Source organism: Chaetura pelagica, unplaced genomic scaffold (assembly GCF_000747805.2).
Source record: "Chaetura pelagica isolate M959 unplaced genomic scaffold, ChaPel_1.0 scaffold159, whole genome shotgun sequence".
Classification (NCBI taxonomy): domain Eukaryota; kingdom Metazoa; phylum Chordata; class Aves; order Apodiformes; family Apodidae; genus Chaetura; species Chaetura pelagica.
The window spans coordinates 3490488-3508212 of record NW_009954555.1 but is presented as its reverse complement, the minus strand read 5'-3'; the positions used below and the strand labels follow the sequence as shown (position 1 = coordinate 3508212).

Below are 17725 nucleotides of genomic sequence, written 5' to 3'. Positions count from 1 at the left end.
CAGCAGTAGCAGATTGTCCACTGGTTCTGTAGGGCTGACACTGATCAGGAGTTACCTTTTGGTACCTGAGTAGAGGGAATGAAGATGCAGTCAGACCCTTAGTGCCCAGTGAAAGGATGAGAAGCAGGGGATACAAGTTGAAATACAGGGAATTCCACTTCAGAATGAAAGCTTCTTTACTGTGAGGGTTGTCAAACACTGGGAAAGACTGGAAAGAGAAGCTTTGGAGTCTCCATCTCTGGAGACACTCAAAACCTGACTGCACATAGTCCAGACTATGGATGTCCCTTCCTCCAGCTGTTCTGTGAGCTGCTTTTGGGTGTAGTTCAGCAAAGCAACTCAAAAGCAGCATCCTATCCTGGGGGAAATTACTGACTCAGTGTCTCAGATGATTTGAGGTCAGCAGGATTTTACCTTCAGTGAAATTTCTGCAAGAAACAGTGTAATGTTTTTAATTTAGTTACCCACTGTGTAGCCAAGGAGTCCTTGAAATTTTATTTCCTTCATGATCCCTCTGTCAAATGACTAAGGCTGGGTCTACCTGGTTTATTACTTAAATTTCTCTGAATTCTTTCTTTGAGGCCTTTTGCTTTCAATTGAAAGCAGCAGCTGGTCCAATGACATTGCACACATTACATTCCTCCTCTGTAAAGAGGCTGCAGTCTTAGCCTGAAGTGTGTGATTGCATGTGGAATTGAGACAAGTCTTTTGGGGCCTGACAAGTGTTAAAGCCATGAGAGAGACTGGACTGTGACCTGTCTGCAGCAGATGGTGTTATCTTTGTTTGTGTCTGTCTCATTCTCAGCCTTGCTCTGGCATATTATGAAGAAGAAGGACTGTGCTTCCTAGCAATTCCTTGTGGCCCATGTAAAATGATGTTGGATTCATTCCTCTGACTCAGCAGATAACATCATTCAGTGCTTGCTCTTATTTCTCAGAGCTGCTTGGATGATTTTTGAAGCTCATTATTAATGTCTGTGGGTTTGTGTGCTGGACACATTGTGCTACACTTCTTCTCTTGGTGCTGTTCATTTCTTTACCTTTTTGTGGTGTCCCTAAAGGCAGAACTCAACTGGTACAGGCAGGGGTGGCCCTGGTGAGCACTGCAGTACAGCTCCCAGCACCAAACACCATGTCTTTTTCTCACCCAGAGCAGCTTTTGCTCACTGTTCCATTAGATTAATTAAATTCATTATGGGTGTGCCCACTGAGGGCAGTTTGTGTTTTAAGTGGAGGGGAGAAGCTTTTTGAGGTAGCCATTTGGAGATGTGAAGAACAGTTTTTCAATCAAAAAAACACAGTGGGAATTTAGGTAGGAGTTCAGTTTCAGATTTGGCTAAGATACCAAACCTAACACTTCTGCTCTAGGGAAAATCTTGACAGATCTGTAAAAACCACAAGTGGTCAGACCTTGGTTTTACATCTCATTAATAACCAAGAGTGTGTGTAACTGTACCTTATTAGCAGCTGACGTAGGATTTCTCAGGCTACAAAAAAAAAAAGTGGTCTGTCCCTTTTTAGCCTGTTACAAGTAAAATACACCACTGAAATAAAGAATTTGCTCCTAATTTCATAACGAAGCTGACAATACTCTTGCTGGTGTAAATCAGTTGTAACAACACAGAAATCTGTGGATTAAGATACTTGAAATGCTTAGGTCCATTTTGTATCTGGCAACTCTTCAACTATTAAGCAAAGAATTATTAAATATAGTAATATATCATTTAATATGAGGGTGGTGGGTCACTGGAACAGGTGGCCTAGAGAGGTGGTGGGGGCTCCATCCCTGGAGACACTCAAGGTCAGGCTGGATGGGGATCTGAGCAACCTGGTTTTGTTGACCCTGCTTATTGTAGGAGGTTAGACTAGATGACCTTTAGAGGTCCCTTCCAACCCAAGACCTTCTATGAGTCTATAATTCCATCACAGATGAACAAATACATAGATAACAATTTGAGCAAGACTTGCAGGGCAGTAACTTGAGGCATAAAGACTGTGGACTGGAATGGTTAGTTGCATGTTCTTGGACACACATCTCTGACTAACAGCAGGTGGAAAGGATTATCTCCCCTCACAGAACTCTGACTTTTTCATGCTGTCTTTCCATCTTGACCCACCCTGAGAAATGTGTGCATGAGGACACTTTGAGATGATTTAGGTGCACAGGCTGCTCACAGGTAGCATTGACTTTTTCCTTTCATTTCCCCAGACTTTGCAATTACTTTTCTCCAATTCACTTTGGTTTTTAGCAGAGATGCAGAGTGAGGGTCCCAGTATCCTTGAATTTCAGGAAAGCTCAGATACAGTTCAGAAATTTCTCAAGGATCCAAACTCTGCTCCTTGACTGTAGGTTTCTACTAGTAGTTCCTTCTATGCTGGCTGAACCTTGGCCAGAGGCTGTGTGTGTCCCTGGGCAGTGTGTGCTGTTCTGGGAGTCAGAGCCAGAAGGAACCACAGGTTCTGCTCATATGCAGCAGTCTGAATTACAGCTCAATTTGTCTTTTACTGTGAGGGAAGCTGGGGAGAGGGTGGGCTAATTCCTCACCAGTGCCATTACATGGGTCTGAAATGAGAGTTGCCATTGTATTTGGATTCCAGCTACCTGATTGAAAGTTCATTACAAATCTCTGGCAAGGCTGCTGTTGTTTTTAGAGGTGCTGTTTCAAGTGTTAAAGAGTAAGCCTGATTTCAGTGTCTTTAGCAGGAGGATTCCTCCTGACTCCTCCAGTTTAGCTTCACTCTGGAAACAGCAGCCCAGGAGGGACAAGTCCCCTTTTCTGGGATTCCAAAGCTGTTCTAAGTCCTGATACCTGAGTTGGCTGCAAGGTCTCTCTGGCTGCTGGAGGCTGCTGCTGCCAAGAAAAACAGAGGCTTGCATGCTTATTGCTGGGATTGCTCATGCATGCCATAGTAATTAAATAATAATACCACAAGGATGGAACATTCATTTTAACTGTCAATCATCCTTGTACTGGAGAAATTGGGGAGTGCCATGACTGTCTTGTAGAGGGATTTGTAATTCAAGCAAGCCACTGGAGAGGTGTGGGATTTTGACTTTTTTATATATATATATATATATATATATATATATTTTAAACTTCAGGAGTTTTTCATTTATTTTCCTGGGATGTGCCATCTGGTTTGTTTTTGTTGTTTTTTTTTTCCCCTGACAAGATGTCTCCTCTGGCCTGTTTCTTCACAGCCAGAGTTCCAGCAAGGCAGGGGACATCTGTTTGTCTTCACAGTTAATGGTCAGAGCCTGCCCATGATTGCTGGCTTCTGCACCTAGCTGGCCTGTTTCCTTATTTTTGCAGTGGAGAGGTTTTTATGCCTGTCTTGCAGCCTGGTGGAAACCAGGAATATTTGCCTGCTCTCCCCACATCTGTAGCAAATGCTGCATCCCAGTTCCTAAGGCTCCTGACTTGTGTTTGCTGTGCTCTGGAGACTGCACTTTTAAATTCCTGCCACGTGATCCAGCCCTTTTTGAAGAATGAACTGATTTCATTTTCCCTTTCTCTGCAACTCAGCTGTTCTTTGGCTGACTCCTGTTCCAGCACTGAGGGAATACCCCATCCTGCCCTAGTTGGGTGCTTCTATTAATAAGTTGCTTCCTTCTGTTTCATGACCTGCACTGCAGCTTTGCCACAGACCTCTCAGTCCCAGTCACAGGGACAAAAAGACCTCTTCCTTTGGGCAGGCTTTTACCTGCTTTACATTTATGAGCTTAAAAGCTCATAAAGTCCTCTGCAGGTGTGACCTTGCGTGGTGATGCTGCACCTGTCTGTTCAGAAGGAGCAGGAAAGAACTAACTTCTCCCATCAGAAACCATGAAATCTCCATGAAACTCTGAGTAATTCTCATGTCTATTGCAGAAACAAGCTGTGCCTCGTGTGCTATTCTAAGGACTTTTCCAAACTTTATGAACCTTTGGCCTTGATGGTTACATGTGACAATAGATGGAGAGGATCCTCTCAGCCTGGCTTTTAATTTCTTTCTCATTCTTCACAAAAATGCAGTCAAGCAATTTGTGGGAAGGTGATAATGTTTTAGTGAGGTGACTGATCTCACAATACCTGGGATTTCCTGTGAGGCTCCATTTACATTAATTTCCAATGGAATTTCAGAAAGCTATTCAAGTCCTGGGTATGGTAAGTATAAAAAAGGCAAATAATTATCTAGCTGAAACAACCTACTAGAATCCCTTGACCAAACACACAATTTACAGCTGACTGTAAATGGGGTTATAAACACTAAAAGTCTGTCAAGACTGATTTGGATACAGACAGAATGAACTAGATTGTTATGAATGGTTTGTCTTCCCCTTGTGTGAGCACTGGGAGGGATGTGCATAACCTTAACCCTGGCTCTGATAAATGACAGTAGAATTCAGGAATGATGCGGTGAAATATCTGAGGATCTCCTTCCTTGGACTTGGAGCACAGGTGCCAGCTACTCTGCAGCCATCTGTCTGGAGGGGAGGACAAGGGGACTGCCTGAACAGAGCAATTCAATAGCAGCAGATCTTTCTGTGGCTTGTGTCTGAGCAGTAAATCACTTCAAATTATTTAGCTAAGAGAGAAGACAGAGTTGGCTTCACAGAGTTTAAGATGTGTGTTTAACATACCCCTTCCTCAGCTCACGACACAGCTGATTTCTGGGGAGCTACTCTTGCTCTGCTGGTTTGTACATCATCTGTTGACCAAAGCTGTTTGAAATAAATAATTGTGATCACATCAGCTTAGAAACCTATGGACAGGTGCCTTGTACTACACCCCCATGCCTGGATTCATGCTGGAGAGAGAGCTTTCCAGGCTTTGCATCTGTTGAGAAGAACCAACATTCCTTGTAACCTCAAGCTGGAACTCCAGCAGACTTCTAAGATTTAATTTTGAAACAGTTCATGCTGCTGGGATTTTGCATAGCAGATCACACAAACTGGTCTTTTCTCCTCAAAATGAGCTTGCCCTGATATTTCTTGCTAAAATTGGCAATCTTCTGGTTCCCATTACTCTTAGAGGGTGCCACATACTGCAGTTATTGGGACTGCAGCTCCACCTGCATTCCAAAGGTTGATGGAATCATTTCAAATGGCATTCAACCCATCACTGCCTCGTATTGCTTTCCTGCTGGAATTCTGCTCTGTGCCTGTTCTGTCTCAGCAGGAGGAACAAAAAACAGGTTTCTTCAATGAATTCCAAAGGTTTACAGTAAGCACAGGGTGGGTTTTCTGTTGGTTTGTTTGGTTGGTTTTTTGTTTGAAAGATTGTAAGTACTCGTTGCCACTTTTCTCTCTGGCTTTTTCATTAATGGCTCTGGCTAATTAAGCATGGTTCATGAAACTTGGGGAAGGCTTGTGCTTTTATCCTCACTGTGATGGACACTTGGGGGCTCATATGTCAACAGGTTGGAATCTCCATACTCAACAGTTTGACAAGAGCTTGGCAGGGTATTAGTAACCAGTTATTTCTGGTGCCTTTTTTTAATTTCAAGGTAGAAGTCCTTTGCCAGTTATGGATGAAAACAACAGGTATGGCTCTGATTACTTTCTTCTGGTTGTCTCTGGCAGGTGGGTAATGGGAACCAGGAATCCAATAGGAAGTGGACCCAAATTCATAAAGACAGATTCTGTCTTCTGTCCAGATTTTGTTTAGAAGGGATCCAGAACTAGGCACTGTAATGTCAAAGCTCCTCTAGATGATTCCTCTGTGGCTGCAGAACACAGGAATGAGCAAGGTAGTTGCATTTGCCAAAGGACATATTTTCTGTGGTCAGACATGGACTTAGTTTTAAATTGTGAATGGTTTGGGTTTTTTTTTCCATGTGCACATTTGTCACTCCACAGCCTGTGATTTGAAAGTTATGGAGCATTTCAAGGTTTTCTGTATGTTTTAATCTCCCTGTATTGCTTGATTGATCCAACTGATAACTGAGAGATGCCAGTGGTGAACAATATCTGGCATCTGGGCAGGTTTTCTATGGCACATGTTAGGACTGTCAGAGGGCTGAGAGTCTCAGCAGCTTGAGAAAGGTCTGTGAGGTGCACCCAGCTCTTGGCTCTTACTGATTTCTTAAGCAAGGGGCCTGGGAGGCCCTGCAAGTGATGGCACATAAGTTATGAGAAGGCATTTTGATGTTTGAAGGGCAGCATCTTCTGGCTTTCAGGACATCTCTGCTGTAGCCTGTAGCTTAGGAAGTAAAAAGATCTCACTCTGCTGGGACTCTCTGAAGGGCTGGTGTCCTTCCTGCACTTTGTCAGAGCTCAGACTGCAGCACTACCCTGTATTTGCAATGCTCCTGGAAATGAAGACCAAAGGGGGCACGGGACTGGATGGTCCAGCCTGAGCTGCTTGTTATAGATGTGTCAAATCCCACTTTGTCCCACCCTTTTGGATGGAGGATGTGGTTTAGGCAGCAGACAACAGTCTGCTCTGGAAACTGCCTTCTGTGCATCCATAGAGTGATATCAGACTTTGTTCTTGCTTCTCTTTAGATCCTGGAATCTCCAGATCCTCGGATCACAGATCCACGGCGGACCTGGATCTCCTTTGTTCACCGCCCAGATGATGGCAACACCTCCAAAAGGAGATGCAAGGGGAAAGACAAGAAATTAGTAGGTTATTGCTAGGTGGCCATCAGCTAATAAATGTGCAGCCTGGCTTCCCTTCCTGCTGCTGATAGGCAAAAGTGTTTTCTATGCTCCAGCTTTTGTCTTCTCATCCCCGAATGCTGCATTTTCATTTGTTTTTAATTTCTCCAAGTATTTTGGAGAAGTTTGAGACAGTAAGTGCCACATGCTTTCTAAGATAAGGTATGGGGATTCCACTGTCAACATTCTTTTTCCTTCAAACCAGCTGTTTCTTGGACTGAGCCTTTTCTGTTGTGTTTTGGGTTTTTTTCTCAGTAGAAGTAAAATTATTCTTTTTTCTTCCAGTATCAGTCCAGGTATCTCAAAGGTTATAGATATATATATAATAATCAAGGTCTGGACAAGTAATTTATTTCAAATTAATGAATTACTGATCATCTGCTGAGTGATGCTTGATCATGTGTGCACTTTTAATCTGCTGCTTAGACAATCTTGAATGCTTTTAATGATCTCCCTTTATTCCTCAGTGAGCCTCAGGAGTGCTTCCATGCAGGTTTACTGCAGCTCAGCTGAGGAAGCAGGAACCCCCTGGGAACAACAGACATCAAAATAGCATTGATAACACTTGCATGTTTGTACTACTAGTTTAAAGCTCTAATGTGTGTGCTGGCCTTTAAGCTGTTTTGAATAAACCTTTCCATTGTTTTTTGAGGGCTCTGCTGTTGCACCAGATGTTCATGTATGTGATCATTTTGGCTGAGCAATATGTATTAGGAATGTGTGGCTAGATAGCAATTCTAGTTTCACACCATATACATGTACTTGGTTACTGGAGCAGTTTATCCTCCCATATGAAAAGATGTGAGGAAATTCCAAGTGCTGGAATTCACAGGTGCCTGGAGACTCAGTTTAAGATTTACTGCATCAGGCCTGATGGATAGTGGAGGGGGCTGCTCAGGTGGCTGACAGCCCTGTGGAACTGGCTCATGGCTGAGAGAATTTTTGGTCTGTCAGTGCAATTGCCTGGTTCTAATTGACATGTTTTTCTGTGGCTGCTCCCTTAGCGTGGCCTTGTTGGGCCTCCAGGACCTCCAGGCCCCCAGGGACCTCCAGGAGCACCTGGTGCTGAAGTCACCCGGGAAGTCCTTCTGCAGGAGTTTAAGGAGATACTAAAAGGTAAAGACTGTCAGAGCTTTGAGCTGTTGTGATGTGCTTCAGCATGGCAATGAGAGAACTGGCTTTGCCAACCTTTACCTGAAAGCATTTCCCTCTCTGGCAATCACAAATCTGAAGAAATGTTTCCCCAGTGATGCTTGGCTCCAGCTGAAGAGTTGAGAGCAGAGTCTAATTGCACAACTGATGGTTTCCCACACCAGGCTCTGAAACTAAGCCTTTCTTTTCTGATGTTTCTTCTCTCCAGAAGCCATTGAGCGTCGAGCATCCCTGGCTATTTCAGCTCATCCTAGCCAGCTGCCTCCACTCCTGCTCTCCTTGGAGGAAGTGTCACCCCACAGACGTGTGGAGGAGGCATTCCACTGCAAGCTGAAAGGACAAGTCACCGTAGATAAGAAGACCTTGGTAGAACTTCAGAACTTCCAGTCGGTGAGAGGGGATTACAGACAGAACCTGTGCAGCTCCTCCACAGCCACTGTGTGTAGATCAGGTGTAGTTCCCCCAGTCTGCAGAGCTGCTGGTGGCTCTGTAGATCAAGGTGTCTCCTGAAAGGCCAGACTCATCCCAGTAGCTCATCTCAGGTTTGGATGAACACAGCACTGCCTTTTTTGTGACTGACAGGAGTAGAATCTCATGTGGTGATTTCTGCACTGAAGCTCAACTGCAGTGAGATGGACACTTAGCTTTGAGTCCTCTCCTTCCTGACAAACCCTTTGTCAGAATTTCTTCCTCTCTTGCAGCCCAACTGAATCTTATTACAGTTCTTTCTGAAGTTCCAACAGGTCTGTGCAGGAGAGGACTGTCTCACAGGCCCAAACAACAGCCAGTCTTTTTATTTCAGTTAATGATGGAGAAAGACTTGTCCATGTTTGGCATTAGGCTGAAGGATCTGTTCTTTTTTTTTGCAGTGCACACCCTGTTTAATTCCAGAGTAACCTTCAGATGTAGAAAAATGTCAGAGGCAGACAAGACACTGGCTGTAGATTTGTGAGCCATCATTTTGTCAGATGGACCAATCCTGATGCTCAAATTCTCTACATAATGTTTTACAGAAGACTAACAGAAGTTACCTGTGTCGTTTCATATAGTCCTGTTACAATGACCAGCACCCCATCCTGGGGTGCTGTGGGGCATGATAAACAGGGTTACAAGTGAGCTGTTGAATTTGATACTAAAACCACTTCTGAACCAGCTGCAAATAGGATCTCATTTTGAATTTGAGGAGTATGAAGAGAGAATATGGCTCTCTGTTAGCAGGGTTTGCTAGCACTGTCCATGTAGTAAGGTGCCCAGCTTTCTTCCCAGCTGCACTGAGTCCCATTCCTGAAGAATCCTGTCCAGCAGATCCTCTCTGGAGCAGTTTTGCTGCTGGGACTTCTCACAGCTGCAGGACTAGAGGCAGCGGTTACATTCTAAACAGGGTGCTTTCCTGGACCTTTCCCAAACACACTTGTGGAAGCCTGGTTTGACAGCACTGTGGGTACTGGCACAGAGGCAAGATTGTACTTGAAGTGTGGGCAGGGCTAGGGAGATCTGCTGCCTCATTAATTAGGAGGGAAAATGTGAATAAAGACATCTCAGCGATGGGTGCGTAGGCCGACGCTTCCCATGCTTTGTTATCCCACTCTGAGCTGCTTTCTAATTGCTTCTGGCCCTGAAGCTGCTGTGGGAGAGCTGGCAGGCCTCTGGATGCCAGCCTTTCATTTCAGCTTTGGGACAAGAAGTGTCTGGTTTTAGCTTGTGCTCTGATATAGGGGAATTTAGCAGGGAGGGAGACAGTGGATGCTCTTGGAAAGATGAAAACATTGTCTTTAAACAGTCCAAGGGGGGGAGAGAGAGAATTCCTCTCCCTCCATTCTGTCAGGTTACTGATGTGAATAAGCCAACAGTTTGGTGCTTCTCAGTGAGATGATGGGAATTGACTCTAATTCAAGGAGTTGGACCTTACCCAAAGCATTTTGAGATAGTGGAAAGAGCCTGAGCTGAGAAAAGGCCTCTCACTCTGCTACTTGAGTGTGTTGTCACTCTGACCTGGAACATTGAGAGACTGTGAGGATTTTCTCACCCTTCCATGCTAAATTTCTTCCATTCCAACATTCCTTTCCTCTCTTCTCTTAGTCTCACGATTTCCTTAGTATCTGGAAGGAAACATGCCATACTCCTTTCCCCACACCTCTCCCTCCTGGATCTCAAGCTCTGAGCTTTCTAACCATTGCTTCATGCAAAAGCTTTCAGAGAGGTATTTAGCACAGCAGGAACTGAAGTGACTGCAGCCTCTGACAGGCCATGGGAGTGGGGTTTACCTGGGGCCCAGGAATGGTACAGGAATCAGATCATTTAAGGCCAAGGTGGCCCACATGCTTCTCATGGTGAAGCTCTCATGGTCCCAGGAGGAGTCCTGGTGTCTCTAGTGCCTTGAGACCAAGCTAAATGTCTTCCTTTGGCATTGAGTTTTATGGCTGCACCCCCTGTGTGTGGTGGTTGCTGTGCAGGCTGGGTTATCCTCTTCTTTAAGAACAGATAAGTCAATTCATTACTTTCCATAGTGGTTTATCACTGAAAAGTGAAAGTTCACCTCTCAGTTCTCTGTGGACAGTCCCTGTTTTCCATGGACACTAACTTGCTTGTTTGCTTTTGGTCTGCTTACTGAAAAAACAGTGTGCAAGCAGTTAGTTCCTCAGGCACAAACCCCTGCAGTGTTTGAGGCAGCTGGAGGTGTGTGCTGCTGTGTGGCAGCAAATGCAGCAAGGAGCTCTAATTGGCATGGGCTTTAATGGAATATTTTGCCCAGAGAACCTCTCCCTGCATTGTCTACTTCTGTGAGCAAAAGAATAACAAAGCCACAGAGGGCATGAAGAAACAGGAATGTTCTATCAGTGATAATTTTCTGGTGCCTAAAATTGCCTTCCACGCTCAGCCAGTGGTTTTGGAATGATGTTGCTGACTCTGCTAATAGCCATAACAAGAAAGGAATGAATCAACTCTGCAGGACAGTTGTGCACACACAGGGCTTGGGTCTGCTCTTGCAGTGAGGTACAACAAAAATAGCATGCCCAAAACTGATGGTGTGGTGACAGCATAAGGGCACCATCAAGTTCCTTCCCCAGCCTCTGTTGTTAGGTTAGCTGTTATATTGTCCATGTGTGTGTACATAAAGCAGGCAGAGCTCCTTGTGTGTGTAGATCTGTGCACATAAGCACACAGCAGTGCACACTGATAAATACAGAGTCTTGGAAACCACTGCATGAAACACAATTGTCCTGCACTCCATCATTACTGTTCTGCAGCCCATGGTTACTGGTTTCCCATTGTACATCTGGAACCTGCTGCTGCATTGGATACATTTTCCCCATCACATGCATACATACAACATTTCTAGTGAAGATTGTGGAATTTAAGACTACAGGTTGATAGGTTAGTAAGGTAAATATGATCCTTGGTGAATAAGGACTGGGAATTACTCTTTCATGAGCCTTGCTTGGAATTTGCTGAGTAAAGGCAGGTTAGTAATTTCACTCCTTCCACCATGTAGTAACTCTAAACAAACACCACCAGACCCAAATATTTGCAGCCTTACTTCCTTTCAAAGAGAAAGCTAAATTAATTATTCCTACCCTGTGATAACTGGCAATTTCTGGTGATGAACCAGAATGGGGAGGCAATTAACCTCCTCTAGTACTGGAGCTGAGGTGTTCCACTACTTTTATTTTAGAGTAATCTGTGGCAACACCAGTGCAAATTTGTGTCTCAGGCCCCTTTCACCCTCTAGTAATCATGGAATGATAGAATAGTTTGAGTTGGAAGGGACCTTAAAGATCATCTCATTCCAACCCCCTGCATGGGCAGGGGCACTTCCCACTGGGCCAAGTTGCTCAGAGCCCCATCTGGAAAACACACCCAAATGCTGTGTTGTTGAGGTGGCTCAGTTATTCATTTATGTTTAGGGACATAGCAGTGTGTGTGCCTCTGCAGAGCCAGCTCTGAACAGCTCTTCTGTCCCCTATGACTAAGGGGAGGCAAATCCCCCAGGACAGCATTCCCAGGAATGTGTTCCCATTGCACGGAATGCCCTTGCGGTGGAAGCAGAGTCTGACTAATGTGCTTTCTTGGCCCACTGAAGCCACTCCTGCCTCTCCCCACTTCCAGCCAAATCCACATGAGGCAGGCCAAAACAAACAATAAACATTTCTCGCAGAGTTTATTTTAGTCTGAGTCAGATAATCTGCTGCAAGTTTGACTTGAGACTGCTTCCTTGCCATGAGGAGAGTCTGCCTGCTGTCTCACCAGGTTTGTGCCTCTTCTGTAGAATCCAAGGCTGGAACAAAATGAAACTAAATATGGAATCTGTAAGAATCCAAGCAGTTGTTCTTTAACAGTATCAAAGCAGTCTGAGACCTAATGTGGGTAGAAAAGCTCTGGAGACCCACAGGAGTGTTTCCTCTCTGTTTGTATCACAAAAACAGTGTACAAGGTTCCAGGTTTTTATGCCTGGGGACACTGCTTGGCCCCATGTAGGAAGTCTTTGGGAGTGGTAGGGACCTCCTGGCTCAAATAATGGGAAATGTTGTGTATCAGAACAGCAGTGCAGAGGATGGAGATGCAGTAAGCACAGTCAGGTCCAGGTGGGTTAGAAGAGTTTGGCAGTGAGCAAAAAAAGGCATCTTCATGTCTCAGACTGATCATTTTGCCTTTTGTGATCATCAAATGCTGAGAAAGAGCCCCTCTGAAAGGTGTGTTCTGGGGATATTGGGCTTTGCAATTTTGTAAAGCTTTGTTCTCATGCACATAAGCTTATTCTTCATCATGGGCAGAGGTTGAGGGTGTTGGAGACTTGTTCAGGGTCTGCTTTTCTTCCCTTACAGCCTCTGGCCAAAGGAGCTTTTCTCCGGGGGACAGGATTAAATCTGGCAACAGGACGTTTCACAGCACCTGTGTCTGGCATCTACCAGTTTTCAGCCAATGTCCACATTGGTGAGTCTTGGCCACAGGGTGTGGGTCACCCGTGGGCTCACAAATCCTGCCAGCAAACCTGCTCCAGCATCTCCTTCTCCTGCCAGGAGCCTGCTTCAGCATGGCCTTCCCACGGGATCACAGCCTCCTTCAGGCACATCCACCTGCTCCATTAAGCTCCATGGGCTGCATGGACAGCCTGCCCCACCATGGTCTTCACCACAGGCTACAGGGGAATCTTTGCTCAGGCCCCTCAAGTACCTCCTCCCCCTCCTCCCCTGACCTTGGTATCTGCAGAGTTACTCCTCACATGGGTCTCTTCCAACCCCTACGATTCTATGATTCTCACTCCTCTCTCAGGCTGTAGATTGTTGTGCAACTTTTTACCCCCCTTCTTAAATATGTCACCACAGAGGCACTACCACCATCCCTGGTGGGACTTGGCCCTGGCTCTGGCAGACATGGGGGCAGCTTCTGGCAGCTTCTCACAGAAACCACACCTGCAGCCCCCCCAGCTACCAAAACTTTGCCACGCAAACCCAATACACGAGTCACAAGGCTACTGGTGTCTCTGGTAAGCCAAGCACCAGCAGCTGATGGTCTACTATGGTGTCTAAGTGCTGATGGCTCTTCCTCTGCTTCTCCCAGACCACAGTGAGCTGAAGAGTAAAGTCCAGCTCCGAGCCAGAGACAACGTCCGTGTCTTGATCTGCATCGAGTCCCTGTGCCACCGATACACGTGAGTCACTGCACTGCTGTCTTGGCAAGTATTTTTTTCTCAGATGGGCCAACGTTTCCACCAGCTGTGGAAATCAGACTCCCCAGCAGTGTACTTTACATGATAAAAGCCTGTAGGACTTTTCCCTGCTGGTAGCAGGAAGGTTGGAACTCGAGGGTCTTTCAGGTCCCTTCCAACCTGAACCGTTCTGTGATTCTCTAACTGTGAAGGGAGTGACTCCATCTGGCCTTGGGTTTTATGTGTGCTTTTTCATTCTGATGTTTAACCTTTCAGTACCAATTACTCTAAATAGCTAAAATATGCCTATGTAGAGAGAATTGTGAATGAAGCAGGCTGAAAATGGATGTATCTCCCATCCTTTCCCCTGCAGCATATAGATGCCCTGTGTTTTGGAGAAGGCCAGCTTGCTCAGGAGGAGTTTGCCAAGCTTTGCTTGGAAGAAGGGGTTGGGGAGCCCCTGGCTGGGCTGAACTGCACCCAGCAGAGGGCAATGCTGCTTGCACAGTGGCCACCTCCTCTGCTTACAGCTCGGTCCTTGTCACGGGAGGAAAAGTGCCTTTACAGGGCTGGGGCAGATTTGCTCTGCCCTGCCTGCAGCTCTCCTGGTACAGCTGTAGCAACACCCCTGCAATAGCACCACTGAAACTCATCCATAAAGAGACTCCACAGGTGCAACTTAAGCCCCAGAAAACCACAAGTTTGCTGCTGGACTGGTTGTTTCAGCCCTCACCTTCTCTGCTGCAAATAGGACTGACCTTTCCACAGGCATTTCAGTTGAGAGGCTTTATTGGCAGGTGAATTTGTCATTGAGCTTCATGTAATAAATCAGCCTCATTTAGATTTCACTGGCCCGTGGAAAAGACTTGGTTGGTATCTGAGTACCCATTAGTAACTAGGGTAGGAGGGAGCTCTGCACCCACTGACCTGATGGACAGTCAAGGAGCTTGCTGACTGGAGCAACTGGCTGCTGAAAAATACTGCCAGTTGGTGGTGTTGACCTGATGATACTTCAGCAAAGAGTTGAGTGAATGAGTGAGTGAGATTGAGGAAGCCACCTAAGAGGATTTCAAAGTGAAGTTGATCCTGCAGGTCTCCCAAGAGTCAAAAGCTTCCCTGTGGGCCATGGAAACTACTGTGCCTTCCTCATTGCAGGTCTTTGTAGCTGAGAGCTCCTGGAAAACTGTTGTGATTCTCACTGGGATGTGTGAACAATCTGCTGGTCACATACAGCCCAGGCAGGTTTATTGGGATGTTTTGAGATTAACTTGCCAGCTGAAGAATTTATAGCTACATTCTCCCAAGAACAGTAACAGTAAAACCTTCTCTTTTCTTAGACAGAACTGACCCAGTTGTAAATCACTGAGATAAAATTCTCTGATGTTTGACTCAGAGTTTTCATCAGTTATCCAGGGTTGCAATTTATGGTTGGTTGCCCTGCAAGGCTGTCCTGAGTGGAGTGAGTTGGACAGCAAAGCAGGAGCAGCACTGACTGAGAGACATCTCTCCCTCAGCTGGTGGGTGTGTGACTGGTCTGTGGCGTGGCAGGAAGATGGGTGGAGGGATGGGAACCTGTCTGGACAGACATCCTACTGGCACAGGCTGAGCTGCTAGCCCTGCTTGTGGAATTTCCTGGGGATGTCAAGTACACAGTCAGTCATTTGAGGGAGCTGGAAGAGCCCCGAGGGCTTTTGACTGAGAGAGGTGGAAACTCAGAGGCAAGGAGACAGTTGGAGTAGAAGAGATTAATGGAGGGAAGTTCCCACCCAAGTCAGGCTTTTGGCAGGATATGACACACAGACTGAGCTCTTCAGTGGTGCCAAGTGGGTTGCTCTCTCTGGGCCAAATTGCCCCTACCTTTGATGCACATGGTTCCCTCACAAGGGGGCTGGAAACAACTCGTTTGCACTTGCAAGGTTTCATCACCACCACTGGATGGAACAAAAGGGAAGAAAGGGGTTGGTTTTCTTGGGAAAACAACCAGATCTGCTACCACTTCCTAGGCAGATTTCAGAAGAACCAGCCAGGTATGGAGCTCTGTGCTTCTGCATTGCTTTGGAACAGAGCTCACCTGGGTTGTTCTGATTGTTCTGATGTTTCAGCACCTTCTTCCACCCTGAATGCTGCACGAAGGGGCAGAGTCAGAGTTCTGGAAAAAGAGGGTGCCCCAGAAAGCAGTGATCCTCCATCCTACTGCTGCAAGGAAGCTGGTGGCTGTTAGAACATGATGTTTTGAAGGAACAGTGCTTGAGGGGTGATCTGCAGCTCTCCCTTCAATTTTAACTGAAGAACCCCTGATCCAAGTGTCCTCTCAAAACATGTTTCAGCTGCAGAATGTGTTATTTTGTGCACAGGTTGCCTAGTGAAGCTGAAACAGGCCCTTCATACCTTGAAAACAAATGAGCTGCTCCTGGCAGAATGCACACAGCTCTCTGCAGAATAACAAGTATAAACACTTGTGGTCAACAAACTGGGGTAACTGGTATGGAGATGAGTCTACAGGGCATGTTAACAGCTGTTCAAGGGTGGGGGGTACAGACCACAGGACCCTAAGGAAAGCCACTGGGAGAGAAAGTAACTCCCAGTTCCTGCCTCCAGCTGAGTTCTGCATCCACAATCCTGGATCTCTTCCATTAGTCATGACAGTGACAAGGTTCTAGTGTTTGAAGGTGTTTAATCTCTTTTTTTAATTATTTTTAATTTTATTTTGCTGCTGTTTAGGTCTTTGGAAGTCATTGCTGGGCTGGAAAGTAACAGCAAGATCTTCACTGTCTATGTGCATGGCTTGCTGCAGCTGCAGGTGAGTGGGTGCAGGCTGGGAGTCACTGTGCTGGTGTGCTTGGCAGGATGTGGATTTACTCACTGGCAAGGCTGAATTTTCACCAGGAGATGAGGAAGTTTTTATTAACCTTCTTCCTAAGGTTAATAAAGTTACCTGCCTTATCTGGGGTGACTAGAGACAGTCTGTGGCAGGAAGAGGAGCAAGAGCCAGACTTGTGTGGCACATTCTGATCTTAAGCCACAGAAGTAGCTTTCCCTCTAAGAATGACACTAAATGTTTTTCTTTCTCAAATCTCACCTTGTGTTGTCAAGATGGCAGGTGTGTTTCCCATTGTGCAGAAGGGAATCTGGAGCACAAATGGCCACCTGACTAGTCCTAGAATCATGGAATGGTGTTGGAAGGGACCTTAAAGATCATCTATTCCCACCCCCCTGCATGGGCAGGGACACCTCCCACCAGCCCAGGCTGCTCCAAGCCCCATCCAACCTACCCTTCAACACTGCCAGGGATGGGGCAGCCACAGCTTCCCTGGGCAACCTGGGCCAGGCTCTCACCACCCTCACAGCAAAGAATTTCCTCCCAATGTCCAACCTAAATCTCCCCTCTTCCAGTTTTAATCCATTCCCCTTGTCCTCTCTACTCCCTGCCCTTGTCATATGTCCCTCCCCAGCTTTCCTGGAGCCCCCTCAGGTACTGGAAGGTGCTCTAAGGTCCCTCTGGAGCCTTTTCTTCTCCAGGTCACCCAAAAGGATGCCATTACAGTAGGGATCCAGTTAAGTAACAAACCTGTAAGTCTCCAGGAAGTCTCTTCCACTGAGTCAAAGCTCTCGTGCTGCAGTGAAATATTTTGTCAGACCCCACAGAAAAGGGAAGGATGCTCCTCTGGTCAGGTCAGGGAAATTCTTTTTTCCCTCCTTTTACCCTGGGGTGAAGTATCAGATGTTTTCCCTCCCCTCTCCCTGCAGGCTGGCCAGTACACCTCCATATTTGTGGACAACAGTGCTGGAGCCCCCGTCACCATCCAGAACGGATCAGACTTCATGGGCATGTTGATGGGCTCCTAATGTCACCTGCAGTGTGTGGCAGGGAGGGAAACCTGCCTTGCTCTGTATATTTGACTGAAGAAACCTCTTTTTTTGACTCCTGAAGGCTGCTTCCTGCAACTGTTGGCATCTTTGTAAACAAGCAGAGGGCCTTTCCTTTCACAGATCCTTCAGCTTGCTTTCAGAAGCTGCTGCTTTTCAAGGTCCACGCCAGTTCATTCCTCATCTAAAAAAAAAACCAACCAACAAATGTACTTTCCTAATTCAGAAACAAACTCTGTAATACTGAATTTCTGCTTCACCAGATGCTCACTGAAACAATACACTGAGATGTGGAATTTGTTACGTTATGACTTTATTTCACAATAGCACTTGTAATCAGCATGTCTTTTGGGATTGATTGTGGGGTGTTTGAGTTTGTAAATGAAGGACTGAGAGGGGAAGTAAAACAGTGA

General features: G+C 46.0%; 1 protein-coding gene across 1 annotated transcript in view; it reads left to right on the top strand.

The window, feature by feature from the left end:
* Nucleotides 1-17491, top strand: part of FAM132A (family with sequence similarity 132, member A) — a 20565-nt gene extending 3074 nt beyond the window's left edge. Inside the window, exons 2-8 of the mRNA XM_010005165.1 lie at nucleotides 6491-6610; nucleotides 7651-7762; nucleotides 8007-8188; nucleotides 12622-12730; nucleotides 13358-13448; nucleotides 16167-16245; nucleotides 17193-17491. Of these exons, the coding sequence (XP_010003467.1) occupies nucleotides 6491-6610; nucleotides 7651-7762; nucleotides 8007-8188; nucleotides 12622-12730; nucleotides 13358-13448; nucleotides 16167-16245; nucleotides 17193-17291 (792 nt within the window). The 3' untranslated portion in view covers nucleotides 17292-17491. The remainder of the gene's footprint in view (nucleotides 1-6490; nucleotides 6611-7650; nucleotides 7763-8006; nucleotides 8189-12621; nucleotides 12731-13357; nucleotides 13449-16166; nucleotides 16246-17192) is intronic.
* Nucleotides 17492-17725: the final 234 nt, after the last annotated feature.